This window comes from Maylandia zebra, linkage group LG19, assembly GCF_041146795.1.
Source record: "Maylandia zebra isolate NMK-2024a linkage group LG19, Mzebra_GT3a, whole genome shotgun sequence".
Taxonomy (NCBI): Eukaryota; Metazoa; Chordata; class Actinopteri; order Cichliformes; family Cichlidae; genus Maylandia; species Maylandia zebra.
The window spans coordinates 15,424,771-15,440,452 of NC_135185.1; the positions used below are offsets into that span (position 1 = coordinate 15,424,771).

The window sequence follows — 15,682 nt, forward strand, 5'->3', positions numbered from 1 at the left end:
AATGTCACTTTCATTCGAATGTCAACACGACTTCAGTGCTGTCTGTCATGGCAATTTGACAAGAAGACAGTTTATAACAATCTGCACTGATGTTTTTTGGGACACTTGTCAGGTTTTTTTTTGTAGTATAGCAACAAAAGCAAGTGGAGTGCTTTTAAAGCAGCTAATCACTACAGACACAATGCCATGCGAAGGAGTTTTGACCTGGTTGGTGCTAAAAATGCCGCACAAAAAGAAGCACAAATAAAATCTTCCTGTGTCCTTCAGTATGTGAAGCAAAGATGTCTGTGAGTACGAGCAGCAAGAATTTCATCTTATTCCTCTGAGGTGAAATTAAAACTTGATTACTTGACTTCTCCCCATTACACGGAGCCTCTGCATATGCCCGTGAGCAAATTATGAAGGTAACCCGTTGCCAGTGTTGGGGAGTAACAGAATACATGTACCGCCGTTACGTATTTAAAATACAAAATATGAGTAACTGTATTCCGTTACAGTTACCGTTTAAAAGGGTGGTATTCAGAATACAGTTACTTTGTTGAAATAAATGGATTACACTGCGGTACTTTCCTGTTTCATTTTGTCGCGGGTCAGGACTGTTTGGGTTTTGTTTGACAGCTACGTTCTGTTGTTCCAGGCGGCAGCGTTACGGTTGCCATGGTTACAGGGCGACACTCTCTCTCTCTCTCTGCGACTGTGTGTTTCCTGGGTGAGAGAGTGCCTTTTCGTTGTTGTGCTAAGCTAACAGGCAGAATGCTACAAGCATAGCTCTAAAGAATGTAGCATCATGGCCAGTGTAGTCCGTGTTGCAGGGAGAATGGACTGCCATACACATTATGGGTCTGTGAGCGCGAGGAGGGAGAGAGAAAAAGGGGAGTGGAAAGGTAGGAGTTGTCATCGAGGAAAAACGGGAGCTGGAAGCATGTAAATATAATAATAACCACTTCAGCCAAGAAGAGTGCCTGACGAGCCCAGTTGTAAGTAAGCTATTAAGACTCGACTGTACACCGTGTTCGTGTTTTCCTCCGAAAACAATAAGTTCCATTGGAGCAGCCTTTCAACGCCTCTCTCTGTCTGTCGCAAGAAAAGTTGACCCACACAACAAAGTAAAGCTATTTTTCGGCTACGAGCCGACAGGGACCCCGCCGTATTAGTCAGAGGTCCCTTTACTACAGTTCGGAGTCGCGGACCTTCAGTAATAGTAATAAATCACACAGCAATAGTACATTCACGTTGTTGTAAAAAGCATGATAATATATTAAGTAATCCAAAGTATTCAGAATACGTTACTGTCATTGAGTAACGTAACGGAATACATTACAGAATACATTTTGGGGCATGTATTCTGTATTCTGTAATGGAATACATTTTAAAAGTAACCTTCCCAACACTGCCCGTTGCTCCTTATCTGACTTTGTGGGCTTCATCGAATTATTACAGGCTACAACATTTTGATTTAATGTCCATCAATGAAACCTCAACTACTGTTAACCAAGTATTTAGGGTTAAGCATCTATCTATCTATCTATCTATCTATCTATCTATCTATCTATATATATATATATATATATATATATATATATATATATATATATATATATATATATATATGGTTGTCTAATATATCAGCAATGGTTGACTACTGACTCCAATCTTCTATTTTCAGTACGTTGTAGAGAAAGTCATAAAAAAAACCCCACACTTAACTTGAACTTGAGTTTCAATCTGGCTTTTGAGTCTCGACAGCCTGACTGAGATGAATATGATATGTCTAGAGGCCAACAAATGTTTTTAGTTACTTGATCAGAGGGCTGTTTCTGATACATTTGATCACCAAATTCTTTTAACTTTCACATTATATTGGTAAGGTTTTGAACCAGTTTGCCAATTAACTTTCTGGCAGATGGTTCTTTGTACCAACAGATGACTCGCTAAGCACCTTACAAAAATAAATTTTTGTGCCTTTATTTTTCTACCTCTGCCAAAGGAGGTGGGGCTTCTGTGTGTAGTTGCCATTTCTTTGTTTGCCCGTCGGCAGCATTAAGGAAAATACTGTCAGGTTGATTTGCTGTTAGAGAGGTGCAGCACAGGCAAAGGAAAAAATAAATAAATTTCAGAAATCAAAGTTTTGAGCTCTTTTGGGCTCTTCATTCTTAAATGACAGATTAGAGCAACTGTAAATGAAAGTCGAAACAAGATAAGTGATCAGATGTGTTATGGTGTAAGACTCTGGATTGAAATGTGGTGCAAGGTGGGTAGCATGGTGCAAACTTCACTTTCTGGCGAGCCAGGGGACCTGAAACAGTTTACAAAATCATTAGGGTTTAAGTGAGAACAGACACCGTAACAAGCACATTAGTAGCTTCACCTCCATTTTTCTTGGTTACAGTCCCACCCTAATGCATTATTATTCCTTATGAAAAACAACTAGCACTTCACTACGATTATTCTGCCATAAGAATGTGTCTTGAACCCGTTTAAACGATCAACCAGTATTGTTGTTTCTCTTGCGGTGTCATCAACATACACGCTAGGAGAAGAAAAGAAAATTAAAAGAAATCTGTCTTCAATTTTGCAACTTTCTACCGCATCGTGATTGCACCAGACACCTGGTGGGAGGCAACCTGTCTCCAAACATTCACGGTGTGACTCGGACTGATTGGTGAAAGTCTGGAAATAACTGCTGCGTCATTAATAAACACAGAAAGGTTGCCAACATGTTCCAAACTAGCAGAGTCAGCCTGCGCCAGTGAGCGTAATGTATCTCTTTGCAGCAGGGGACTTAAATCAAGTGGTTGCATTCTGCTGAAATATTCTTATGGAAAAACAAAGTGATCGAGCTACGTCATACTGCAATAAAATTTTTGTCCTGCAGCAACTACGTCAACATTTTTAGTGGAATTTCTGTTTCAGATCTATGAGATTCTGGCTGGACTCTGATTTGATTTGTGATTTTTTTCCAGTTTATCATCACAAACAGACTCCATCTAATAGCAAACTTGACCCCATGCAGTCACCAACTGATAGCAGACTGACTCCCAAAAAGGCAATCAAAGCTATCACAGATAAACAAGCAAAGAAAACCATCAGCACTAGCAATATTGCAGCAGAGTCTCAAACATCAGTACTGTGAATTCCTACATGGATCCAGCTTTAACAGCATTTTGAGATGTTAAACTAGTGTTGGAAAGAAGTGGGGTGTCTGCAGAATTTCAGCAGACTCAGGCCAACCAGAGGAAGTTCTCTAACAAGGAGTGTAGGATGTGTTCATGTGTAATGATGCTGAAGTAGGATGGCGAGGAAGAGCCACAGGGACTTGGTTGTTCTTATATGTCAGGAATCTTTGTGATTGACACATGCTAAGTTTGTTCCTCCGGCCTTCTTTCTGCTTTTCCCCCCGTTAATGAACTTTGAACAGCTCATGAAGGATTTAAATAGATCAAATCCAGTGACGATAACTTGTGGATATCACAGACAATACCGTATCAGAGAGGGAACGCTGTGATTTAGCCAGCAGGGGTGATTATTACAAGTGGTAGTGATGTAAATGGAGCAAATATAGAACTTAAGCTAAAGTAGTAGAAAAGTGCAAGGATAGACTGAGGAATGAACATATGGATAATTAGCCCTTGTCCTTAATTAAAAAGGATAAAGACTGTTACTTTTAAAAAAGCAGAGACGGAAACAGAACCTTAATTAAGAGCAAATGACAGCTGGCCTTCATGCCTTCATGCACTCTCAGCATTACAAAAGCACAAAGTGGAAAAGGTGTGCAGAAATGCACTCAGAACAATCAGCCTCTCTCTGCAGAACCCATTAGTTTGTGTCAAATATTACACATGAGTTTCCATGCTCTGTTTGTTACTGATGTACGAGTGTGCAGCCACCAGTCTGATTAATGTCTTGAAAACACAATTCAGGAATATTGCTACGACGTGTACAAACCGGCTTTGTGTTTTACTGATTGTTACTTATGCTCAGATGTCCAAGTAAATCTTATGAAATCAAAATGTTACATACACATTGTATTCAAATGGAGATTATACCCCTGAGTTAGCCCCTCAGGCCAATTAGGACTGATAAGTCCTCCTTCAGTAGAAAGAGAGACGGTGCCTGGCTGGGATTTTCACCCTCTTATCTTTCAGCTCTCATTGTTAGCAAACCTATACACACGAGGGAGCAGCCATCATTTTAATAAGCACCACATGGGAGGCTGACCTGCACTGTGGGCAAATTAATTTTGCTCAGTATAGTATGGATGAAGAACTCTGAAATCAAGCTACAACATATGTAGGGGTTAAAGATCTCAACGGCGTGGTTATAAGTCACAGAAACAACACAAATACATTCAGGTAGGACTAAAAAAAGATCCTCGGGACTCACACGCACATAGACACACACAAACAGCGAGGCCTGGGGGACTTCACTTGTGAATGAGATGTCAGCATAGTTTGGTAGTGTTCCTCCTAGGCCTCGAGAAAAGCATAAAACAAATGTGCAAAGAGATAGAAATAACAGCTACAGAATATGTCAAGGGTGAGAAATGCTCGCCAAGCTGGCTTTTTTTTTATTGGCCTTTCCCTGTGCTTCTCTTTCAGGAAAAGCTCATGAAGACGCTCCGTTGCTGCTCTGCTGGGCAGGAAGCAACAGCTTCATTAAAGGAGGCTCACCACAGCTGACCGACTTCAAGTGCGCTGTTTTTATCCAAAAACACAGAAAGGGCAGCGGCCCGTGCGTAGGGTGTACTCACGACACACGTTGCCTTCGTCGTCGCCGAGCGGGCAGTCTGTACTGAAGTCACAGAGTTTGTCCAGTGGGATCTCAGGCCCGTTGTTACAGTGGTACTGGCCTTCCAGTGTGATGTTCATGCTGGGCGAGGATGCTAAACAGAGAAGAAAGAAATAGAAATTGACATAATGGTTTGCAGGAGATATTCTAGCACTTTGGCACTGTGTGTGAAAACAAAGCATTTTCACAGCTCAGGTAGAGTTTAGGAGATGTTTTGCTTGTTGGCAGCAGAATCAAAAGAATGCACTGCAAAAAACAACAAATGACAAAAACCCCTCATCTTTGGAGAGAAGGAAAAATGTCTCCCAATTTAGGTTTAAGTTCAGACTGATGTGTTATTTATATGTTATTTTCTTGCTGACTCAGATAAATATACGGTTACGACATAAGAGTTTATCAGTGAGTAATAACGGCTAATATAACCCCTGAGTGTAAACCTTGTGTTACATCAGCTGACTGCCAGCACCATCATGATCAACTTGGCTTACGCAGTATGAGCATCTGGCTTTGAATACAGTACACATCCATCAGACAAGGAACACAAACACCAAAGAGAAAAGAAAAAAAAACATGACCCAGATACAGTTAGCAGATACACATGGAGTGGGAGAACACACATAATAACAAAGGCACCAATTGATATCACCGGTCTCAGCAACTCAATTGTAACCAGGAGCATTTTCATATCTATGCAAATCAGAAAAGTGATATCTCACCTTCACCTTAATAATCAGAAACTGATCACAGCAAAGAGAACAAAACAGACAGGCGGAAAGAAAAAACAAAAAAACTGTACACTGATGGGAATCTTGTTTTTTTCCAACGTCTCTCATGGAGGAAAAAAAAATGGGAAGTGATTCTTATCATGACTGACTGGCTGCGCCTACTGTAGTCTGCCCTTGATCTGTAATATGCAGATTTGTTCTCTGCTCAGATGAACTTGGAGTTAAAGCCTGATAACGATTTCAAGGCAGGAGAGGCAGCGTGCAGCACAGGCTGGTAGCTGAGACAACTATTCGGGCAAAATTTCATCATGAAGTTTGTAATGAATTAACTTTTTGTTTTTCCATTTTGCATTATTTTCTGCGTGACATGATGATAAAACCTTTGGCACCATTTCTGCATCACAGGCTTGCAGAAAATATGCAAGACCAAGTTAAATTGCAGGATAAATCCACTTTTATAATCCCTTACTCTTTGTTCGAATTGATTTAGGTTTATTTAGATGGCACCGAGTGACAACAATAGTTATCTCAAGGCACATTTATATAATTTATATGATAAACACGCACCAGCATAACGGGACTGAAACCAAATGACACCTTATAAGCAACCACTTAGCGACAGTAGGGAGATGGAAAAAAATAAGCATTCCGTTTAAGAGCAAGAAATCTTCAACAAAGGCAGTTTTTCAGAATGCTTTTTGGACACCCTGATAATAAAGAAATGCAACAGTCCATCCTCAAAGTTGGATTTAGTGTCTCAGGGTGATACTGACTAACTCTGAGACAGGATTTTCCTCAATTTTATGCTACACTTCACTATAGGTTGAAAGAAGCGGTCACAGAAACATGTTTTGTATGTGGAGTGAAAGACATAATCTTGGCTCATAATATTACAGGAGGTCAATATAAGTAGATACATTGCAATTATTACAATAAGCCAGTTTCATTCAGGTCCACAATAATCAAACGAATATTTGAGCATGCAGTTCTTTAAATTTAAAGATATGACTTATTTCTGGAACCTCCATCTCCTTCCATGCCCATATATGGAAATCCTGAGCAGCCATCAGTGAGGACAGAAGGAGGAGCTGGGGTGGAGATGGGTTGCAAAGCAGTATGCAGATGCGCACCAGGTATGGGTCAGCTAAAGGAGGCTAAATATTGAGCCTTATATGAGATTTACTAATTGGAAGTGTAGAAGGGCATCAGCTGGGTTGTCAGTTGATGTGGACTAGTATTGATCTGCCTGAACTTTGTGGCCAGCCATAACTAATGCAATGCGGGATTTTCATCTGAAGTGAGGAGCAAGTTAGAGGTGATCCAGGGCATTAAGTCTTTAGATTATCTTTATAGTTTAATTACTTTGTATCATCCAGCATCACAGATAAGTATAGGCGGGTAACTGCGCAGCACTGGTGAGAGCATTGTTTTAATATATCACTGGCTTAAACCAGTGAAAGCCACAAGTCAATATGTATGTCAAAAGGAAACAAAGCAAACAGCAAGAAAAATGCTAAAGCTCATTCATCCACAATATTAGTATCATATTTTAATGAACTTCTTGCTTTCAGTTCTTTCAGTGCACCTTACCAATAAAGGCTAATAAAAAAACATAATTACTATAAGTGGATGCAGGTGTTGACATAAAGAACATAAAGATGTGGTAATAGATTGAATATGTCTCAGATAACATTTGGATAAGCAAACATCTAATTAGTTGCACAGGAATTACTGTCTACTTAGTGTGCAACATTTCACACTTATGCCGTATTCTCACCTCTTTTTTTTTCTCCCACATTGTGGTGGAGAAAAACTTACGGCCCAGCAGGAAACTGGCACAGTGAAGTCTTTGGCTTAGAAAGAGAGGGTGCCATTTTTATTGGACAAAACACATTAGTCAGAGGCCTCCCACAGCACACCATTGTGGTAAGAAAGTCACATTAACATGTCAGTGAGTAATCCAGTTCAAACCCCTTTAAAGCCTGGCCTGATTAAATGACTGATAACGAGTCTGCTTAATGTCAGTGTTTGTGAAGTGCATTCCTGAGCTTTGTTTTGTTTTTTTTACAAACTAAATGGAGCACATGCTTGCACACACGAAGCTGCAGACTCGCTAACATGTGAAATTCACGGAGGAATGGAGAAAAAGGCAAATACAGTATTTTATTCAAATGAGGGTAGGCGAAGTCTTGTTTGCCTAGCGCCCAGTGTGGGGGTATAGATGTGGTTTTGCTATGTGTATTCAGTCATGCTCAACACATGTATTATGCATTGCTTGTGCTCACTGGCTTCCTTTCTGTATAATGTTGACACCGCAAGCTGAGCGATTTATCAAGAAAGGGAAAAAAAGTTACCAAGAGTACAGTGAAGCCTTCGGGCGATGTATGTAAATTCATCGATTTATCTTAGTTTGATGACAGTGGAGTAAAAAGTTAGGGGTGTCAAATTATCGCGTTAATTGCGATTAATTAATTACAATGCTATTTAGCGCGTTATGTTTTTTAATCTCGTTAATCTAATTTTTAATCTCTTGACGTCATTGATTTTGTATGAGAGTTGCTATGTTATAAAATCCGTTTTTATGTGCTGGGCTCCTTGTGCTTGACTTGTTGGGGGTGGAGTCACGTCGTGAGGTCAAGGTGAGAAGTGGTGATTAGCTTACAGTGTGGATATGGAGGCGCATCTGAGAGTTGTTGGCCCAATGAACGGGAAATTTGTATTTCATAAACGCCCCGACGGCACCATTGACAAAGGTAAAGTGGTCTGCCTAGAGTGTAAGAAGGAGTTTGCTTACCACCGAAGCAGCTCAAGTTTGGCCTATCACCTCAACGCAAAGCACCCAGCCGCGAGTGCAGCAACAGCTAGCAGTGAAGACGTTAGCAATATAGCAAGCCAGAGCAAAGCTTTTCACCAAACAAAACTAGAGAATACCCCTCGTATGAGCAAGTCTGCGACCGACAGGCTGACTAATGTTATTGCCAAGTGGATAGCGATGAACTGTAGGCCGATAAATATAGTAGAGGATGAAGGATTGACAGAGGTGTTGCAAATTGCGTCCAATGACCCGTCATACAAGCCGCCGTGCAGGACTACAGTAACGACCAAAATCAGCAAAATGTACGACGGCGAAAAGAAAAACAAACTTGAGATTTTGGCGGAGGATTCTCCCAACTGTGTTGCTATAACCGGAGATCACTGGACCTCAGCTGGCAACCACAGCTATTTTGGGGTGACTGGACACTTTATTGATAGTGAGTGGAACCTCAACTCATTTGCACTGACCGTCATGAGAACAGAAACCAGGCACTTTGCTGATAAATGCGCCGAACAGTTCCTCAAGGTAGCAAATGACTGGGGTATTGAAAACAAGATATCCACCATTGGCACAGACAGCGCAGCAAACATGCTGGCTGCTATGAGAGCACTTCCATATGAGCACATCGCCTGCAATGCTCACATTCTCCAGAGGACCATCACGGTATGTCTCGATAGCAGTGGTTTTGTCGGTGTACTGGCAAAGTGCCGCAAGATTGTTGGTCATTTTAAACAAAGCCCTGCGAGTACCACAGAACTTAACCAACAACAAGTAGCACTCGGAAAGAAGAGCGATCAACTTATACAGGATGTACCCACCAGGTGGAACTCGACTCTCGCAATGGTCTCACGCCTCCTATGTAACCGAGAGGCTGTCCAGGCTACGTTGGACCAACAGAACCACAGGTTGGTCTTGCCAACCGAAGCTGAGTGGGCGAAACTGCAGAGGCTGGAGCTCCTGCTTGAACCATGCAAGTAAGTTCAAATAAACACCTTCCCATTTTAATTATATAAACTACTGTTACATGTGTAAAATCAAAATTAATGAACATAACAAGGAACTTTTAAGGACAATTAAATTGGAAATCAGTTACACTTTGATTTAAATGAATCCAGCTAGGTTTATTTAGCAAACCTCTCCACCTCTGCAGGTATGTGACAGAGCTGCTGGGTGGTGAGGCCTACGTCTCTTGCTCTGTAGTGCTGCCTGCTTTTCGCCATCTGTACCGTGTCATGGACATTACTGATGATGATCCTGCCTACGTGGTGACGTTCAAGAATGCCTTCCAGAAGGATCTGGCAGCACAACGAGATATGGTTCGAGGTGGCCACAGCATTGGATCCACGGTTTAAGGATTTGAAATGTCTTCCAAGAGAAAAGAGGGAACAGGTAGGACAATAAGGTTAAGCTGGACTAATGAGTCCAATTCATTATCAAATCAAACTTTTATTTATTATATGGAACACAAAGTTCTTTACAAGATTAAATAAAATAAAAAAAAAGCACTTAGTTTTAATCACAATCATTCATTCATTCATTCATTCATTCAGGTGTGGACCATTCTGGAGAATATGCTCCAGGCAGCAGAGCCCAGAAGAGCAGATATTCTCCAGCCCTCCACAGAGGATGATGGACCAGCTCAGAAGAAGAGGAGGAGCGAACTCCTTCTGGGGTCTGACTCTGACTCAGAAGATGGAATTGAGTCTGGAGAGCTGCAGCGCTACAGAGCAGAACCCAGCATCAGTATTGATGACTGTCCCCTGCAGTGGTGGTATGCTCACTCAGGAGTCTATGAAAAGCTGTCAGTCCTAGCACAAAAGTACCTGGCCTCCCCAGCTACCTCTGTACCCTGTGAGAGACTCTTTAGCCTTGCAGGCCACATAGTGCAAAAGAAAAGGGCAGCCTTGCTTCCAGAAAATGTTATCAGGCTGGTGTGTCTTAGCGACTGGCTGAGGAAGAAGAAATGAGACACATGTGGTCAGCATAGCTGCTGTGTCATTTGTAGCCTACTAGAATAGATTGCTTGATGTTCAGCACTTTTTTTTGTGATGGAAGAATACTTTGATGTGCTAACTTGCAGCACTGCAATGTCAGTTTTATTTTTCATTATCTGAAGCAGAGGAATTTCAGTGCTGTATTGCTCAGAAAAGAGCAACTCTGATGTGCTAACTTGCAGCACTTAATTTATTTGATTTTATTTGTATTTATTTTTCCACTTATTTTACAAAAGAATACAACAGTATGTAAATGGTTGCATCTGTTTAACGTTTGTTAAACAATAAATGACTTTATAAAGTCACTTTCTTTGTTATATCAGTCTTTTGGTCTGCCACAATAAGTTGAGGGCTTTCCTCAGCTATTTTTAGGTGAGATTAAAAAAGAGATTAATTAGATCAATTAATTAAAAATCATAATTAATTAATCTCTATTTTTTTTTAATCTCTTGACAGCACTATAAAAAGTATCAGTATAAAAGTGGCAGTGTCACTAACTTTAAGCTCCTGAAGCAGGTAAGAGCAGCCAGATGTGGCTGCCGCACTTCTGGCCTACCGCAGTTCTTAAATCACACTTGTCAGATTGTGAAAACAAGTGGGTCAGTGAGGGATGAATTGCCTGTGGAAGTAAGTGAGTTTTGTTATCCTTGTGCTCATGGGGCTGGCTTTGCTTTGAAAGGGGAATGATGTATGGATGGCAAAAAGCTGGAGAGGTGACTGGAGAGGGCACAGCTGCTGCTGGTAAGTGACAAAACATACAGAAACCCACTTGTGGATTTTAACTGAAAATCCACAAGTGGGTTTAAGATGGTTGATCTCATAATTCAGGAAGCCACCAGCTACTGTCTGATGATCTAGCGTCTGACCCCAGAGGCTAAATGGTCAATAAGCCAGTATTTCAGGGCAGTGGAGTCGGGATATCCAGATAGCAGAAAATAATTGTCAGGTTCAAGCCTTACTATTCTGTGTGCCGGTCATTTATGAATGAATGTATTTTCTAAAAGTTAATTAAAAAAAAAGTCATTGGACACACTGACCTATGAATCATCATTCATAAAAAAAAGCCAGCATTGTGTTTACAATGTGCAGAATGTACAAAACAATTAAAAAAAAAAAAACTGGAGAGGCCGAAAACACTACACAGGACCTAAGAGATGCATCTGGACCTTCAATTGATCCATCTAACGTTCACTGAAGCCTCATTAGTAATGGTCTCAATAGAAAGGCGGTTATCAAAGAAGGGGAAACAGGAGAAAAGGCCAAATTACACAGGAACTGGATTGAAAATAAGTCTTAAGGAGTGATCAGCCATCTATAAAACATGGTGAAGGTGCTGTGATGGTTTGGTGTGGAATTTCAGCCAGTGATGTTGGGGATCTTGTAAAAACTGAAATTAGAATTATAAGTGCAGAAAAGTACAGTCAGATTTTGATCCACCATGTAAAATTTGGCAAATATCTGATTGGTAGTGGCTTCATTTTTCAGTATAATGATCCCTTACCCACTGCCAGTGCAGTAAAAGCATACCTAGATAGAAAAACACACAAAGTAACACTATCAATTATGAATTGACCTCCTCAAGCCCAGACCTCAACATTATTGAAGCAGTGTGGGATCATCTGAAGGCTGCCAACATCCAAAAGGAAGCTTTGAATGGCCTTCAATAAGCCCGGAGAACTCTTCCTGTGGTCTATTTAAATAAATTACAAGAAAGCTACCTCAGAGACTTCAGGCTGTGTTGAAGAATAAAGCTCTTCATACCAAATATTGACCTTAAAGCTCACTAAAACTGTACAAACTCTATTGTATGTGTATATGCTGTATTTTCATATATGTTTGGACATTTCAATAAATTGATGCACCTGTTTCCCATAGTCCTATGAAAATATAAAGAAACAGGGGGAGTCTTGGGACTCTGGCACAGTATTGTAGCAAAAACAAAAAGAAATTAAACCCCTTAAGTCTGATTGCAACAAGTGCAAATCCCTTTAAGGCTGGGTGCAACATTTGCAAGCCTCTCAACTACGACGTTTTTGAAATGTAAGCATATAAAACTTTCTTAAATCACGTACGGCTCTGAAAGGAAAAACACGCCGCCGTCACAGCGGGTCCTAAAGGGATATTCACTTTTATCCAGTGACAAAGCAAACCATTTCGGAGTTCAACAAAGATGCTGGATTTCTGTCACAGGAGGGGAAAAGAGCTATGGGATAAGTTTCCATAAAATTACACAAATATTCTCAAGACAGACTCATCGTCTCGAGACAATTCAGCCTTTGCTTTTTTATATCTGCACATTATATTTTCAGTGAAATTATGTAGAACATAAATGTGCAACTTCTTTTTCCAAAATAATGCTAGCGGCATCACTGACTTGTTTTCCAAGCTAGATTTCAGAGTCAGAGTCGGAGGATTGTACTGACACTGGTATCCAGAAACAGGAGAGACCGTTAGAGAACACTTTGCTGTTATATTACTTCTCAGCTATGGTGCTTTTGTGTAAGGGGAGTGTGCTGAACCCATTCTTCACAATCTAAAGCATTCAGGTTATCACAGCTGACTGTTAACAACTATTAATGGATGACTGGTGAACAATTAACAAGTAACTAGACAAGAGTCATTTAGAAAGTACAATCAATAGGCAGCGGGAGTCACTTCACTAGTCCATCATAGTTAAAAGCTGCTTCCAGAGAGAGTGTGCAGGCCTCAGTGTGTCACTATTATTTAATTACTGCTACGTGACTTGTTGGATATCCTGGAAGACCTTCTGTATCCTCTGAGGACATAGTAAACAGGGGGAACAATATTTTGTTTTTGTATGCCAATGTAAAGTCTCATTAAAACCTTTTTGATAACAGCTCTGCAATACTTTGGATCTGAGTGCTTTATCATTTCTCTAAACAGAATTAAATTAATTTCAATTTAATTAAAAATGGGGAAAAAGAGCAGCTTTTAAGTTAAATATGGTTTTTGTGCATTTCACTGCCAGTTGATCATGTTTGAGTTCAGACGTGTGCTCAGTGGAGTTTAGCGTTTCGTGTTTGTCATCTAATTATAAGCCAAGTTGTTCTATTTCTTTTAAAAAAACAACCTTTTATTCGTGCCATCTGCTTACAGGATGAAAATCGAAGAGGCTTCATCTACAAGATCAAAAGCAAAATTAATTTAGAGCACAAATTTTGAAAAAATGACTTAGATGTCCAAACATGTCTTAAATGCAGTTTCCTAAAAACCTGTTGAGGTCACTGACTGCAAAAATGTGCAATTTCTATTTATTTCTTTTAATGGTTTAAACATTGTTTGAATGTGCTGTTTGTCTCCCGACATATGTAGACTGAATGTAGCAAAAATTTCATGAAAATGAAAAATATAGAACTTGATTAATAATGTGTAAACAAATGAATACACAAACATCTCCGGCCAACCAAAAGATGAGAAGAATAATACTTAGACAAAGTTTTAAAGTCAGAGAAAACATTTATTTGCATTGGCTCGTGCCAAAGCCAAACAATGGCTTAGGATGGGTTTTCTGGTTCAAGCATTTCCCTCATGGCAGAAACTGAAGCACCAGTGAGCTCAGCTGAAATCAATTCAACAATAGTACTTAACATTTTAGTGTTTTTGCATAACCCCAATAAAGATATCGCGTTTAGATTCCACTGATAGAGACATTACACTTGGCGAGATATCAAAAGATCTTGCAAACCAGTTTGCCTTGCCATTTGAATAAAACTTCTGACATGGTTTGGTGGATATCGCTTGTAGATTTGAATACAAACAGACACATCCTTGTTGAAGACAAGCTGCAAAAACACAATCTGGAGTCATAGAGAGGGTAGACTCATCCAGAAATTAATATGGTTTTTGTTTTCCTACAGATGAGCAAGCACGTCAGTCACATCGTAAAATCCCTCTGTGTGCTCTAAAACAACAACAACAACAAAACCAGTCTGAAGAACCGCCTGGCTTGAGATCTGCTTGTGCTTCGTGTGGATAGAATGCCAATAAGCAGAAAAGGAAACACAACAGAAACAATATCTTTGCAGACTTGATTGAGTCTAGCAGATGATTCAGCAGTAGTTAGAAGTCATTTATCCGATTTTGGTCATTCATTACTTCGCAATCTTCCATCTTAAGTGCCATAATGGTGGCCTGTCCTCTGTCACAGGGGACAAAAATCTAAAGGAGCCCGAGCACGGGTGGTGCAACTATCTTGCCACCCCATTAAAGGCAAAATTTAACGATATTTATGGAGATTTACAGTGGCTGCAATACTCAAGATGGATGCAGCTGGGTTTCCCGCTGGACAGTCGACAGGACAAGAAGTATTCGCTCATGAATTCAATTAACTGCACACAGCCACGCTCGATTGGTCCGAGCTCTGCCCAATCACTATCACTATCTGTCATGCTCCCTGCTGGAGAGAGCCGCACACACTCGAGCAAAGACGGAGAGGGAAAAACATCTATTCTACACTCCTAAGATTTTTTTTCTTTTTTTACTGCAGAAAAATGACAGATATTGTACTGAGTGTAAAATAATACATGTGTACAATATTGTTGGATTACCCATCTGTTTTTCTTTTTTTTAAATCTTATATACACACCGGACTCAAACATTGTCCATACATCTCTACTTTTTAGGTTTATTGATATTTTTACTCTGTCTGATCTAAACTATAAATGACAGACGAGATAATAGCCTCAAAACAACGAGCAAGGAAACACCGACGTTATTGAACTGGTTCTAAGAATTCTCAACTACAGCTACACAACAGAGGCCACATTGAGTTTAAGGCAATGTCACAATGTAAAACACTTGGCAACTCTTGAAAAAGTTGAAAGACAGACACAGCACTCTTGATCCGAAAAGCCAAGCATTTTGGCCTCTACCATCTTGGGTCTTTGAAGTGACTGACAAACTGGGGGACACACATATGGCAGCAAGTTCACCAGTCTCAAGATTGCATTACTGCTCTATTGTCTATTTGACTCTACACTGGGACAAATTTACAAAATGATTAACCAAATTAACATTATTATATACTCAGTCTTCAAAATCACAGATAGTAGATAGATAGAGGTAGAAGGATTCTTTTTCACCCTATACACTCAATCTTTATGCAACCTTTGAAGGTTGAAGCGACTTTTGAACTGGCATGCTCTATAGTAATTATTTGCGTTATTGCAGTAAATACACACTGGACCTGGTACAGGTGCAAGGTGTGTTTTGTGTGTCACACACTGTGTCCGCTAGCTAAAGTTACAGTATTTCCCACGGAGAGAAAAGAGTGAACACTAACTTTACAGACAGAAAAAGATGTCCTCATTTCTAATCACATACTGGATCTGTATATGTCT

General features: G+C 40.1%; 2 protein-coding genes across 4 annotated transcripts in view; one reads left to right on the forward strand and one right to left on the reverse strand.

The window, feature by feature from the left end:
• The window catches only part of alk (ALK receptor tyrosine kinase), a 419,663-nt gene that overhangs the window by 66,644 nt on the left and 337,337 nt on the right, over positions 1-15,682 (reverse strand). For all 3 annotated transcript variants that reach the window (XM_004559269.4, XM_004559268.6, XM_076877725.1), the window contains one exon: positions 4,751-4,882. In XM_004559269.4, coding sequence (XP_004559326.3) covers positions 4,751-4,882 — 132 coding nt within the window. The remainder of the gene's footprint in view (positions 1-4,750; positions 4,883-15,682) is intronic.
• Positions 4,926-9,932, forward strand: LOC106676039 (E3 SUMO-protein ligase ZBED1). The gene is made up of 3 exons (XM_014411860.4): positions 4,926-9,302; positions 9,479-9,717; positions 9,879-9,932. Exons 1-2 carry the CDS (start codon positions 8,185-8,187, stop codon positions 9,678-9,680), a joined length of 1,320 nt encoding a protein of 439 aa, XP_014267346.3. The 5' UTR covers positions 4,926-8,184; the 3' UTR covers positions 9,681-9,717; positions 9,879-9,932.

Bases quoted from the DNA above. Each gene is read 5' to 3' on its own strand.
- LOC106676039 (XM_014411860.4), top strand. From the start codon at position 8,185: ATGGAGGCGCATCTGAGAGTTGTTGGCCCAATGAACGGGAAATTTGTA. The intron at 9,303-9,478 runs GTAAGTTCAAAT...CCACCTCTGCAG, and splicing joins CTCCTGCTTGAACCATGCAA to GTATGTGACAGAGCTGCTGG.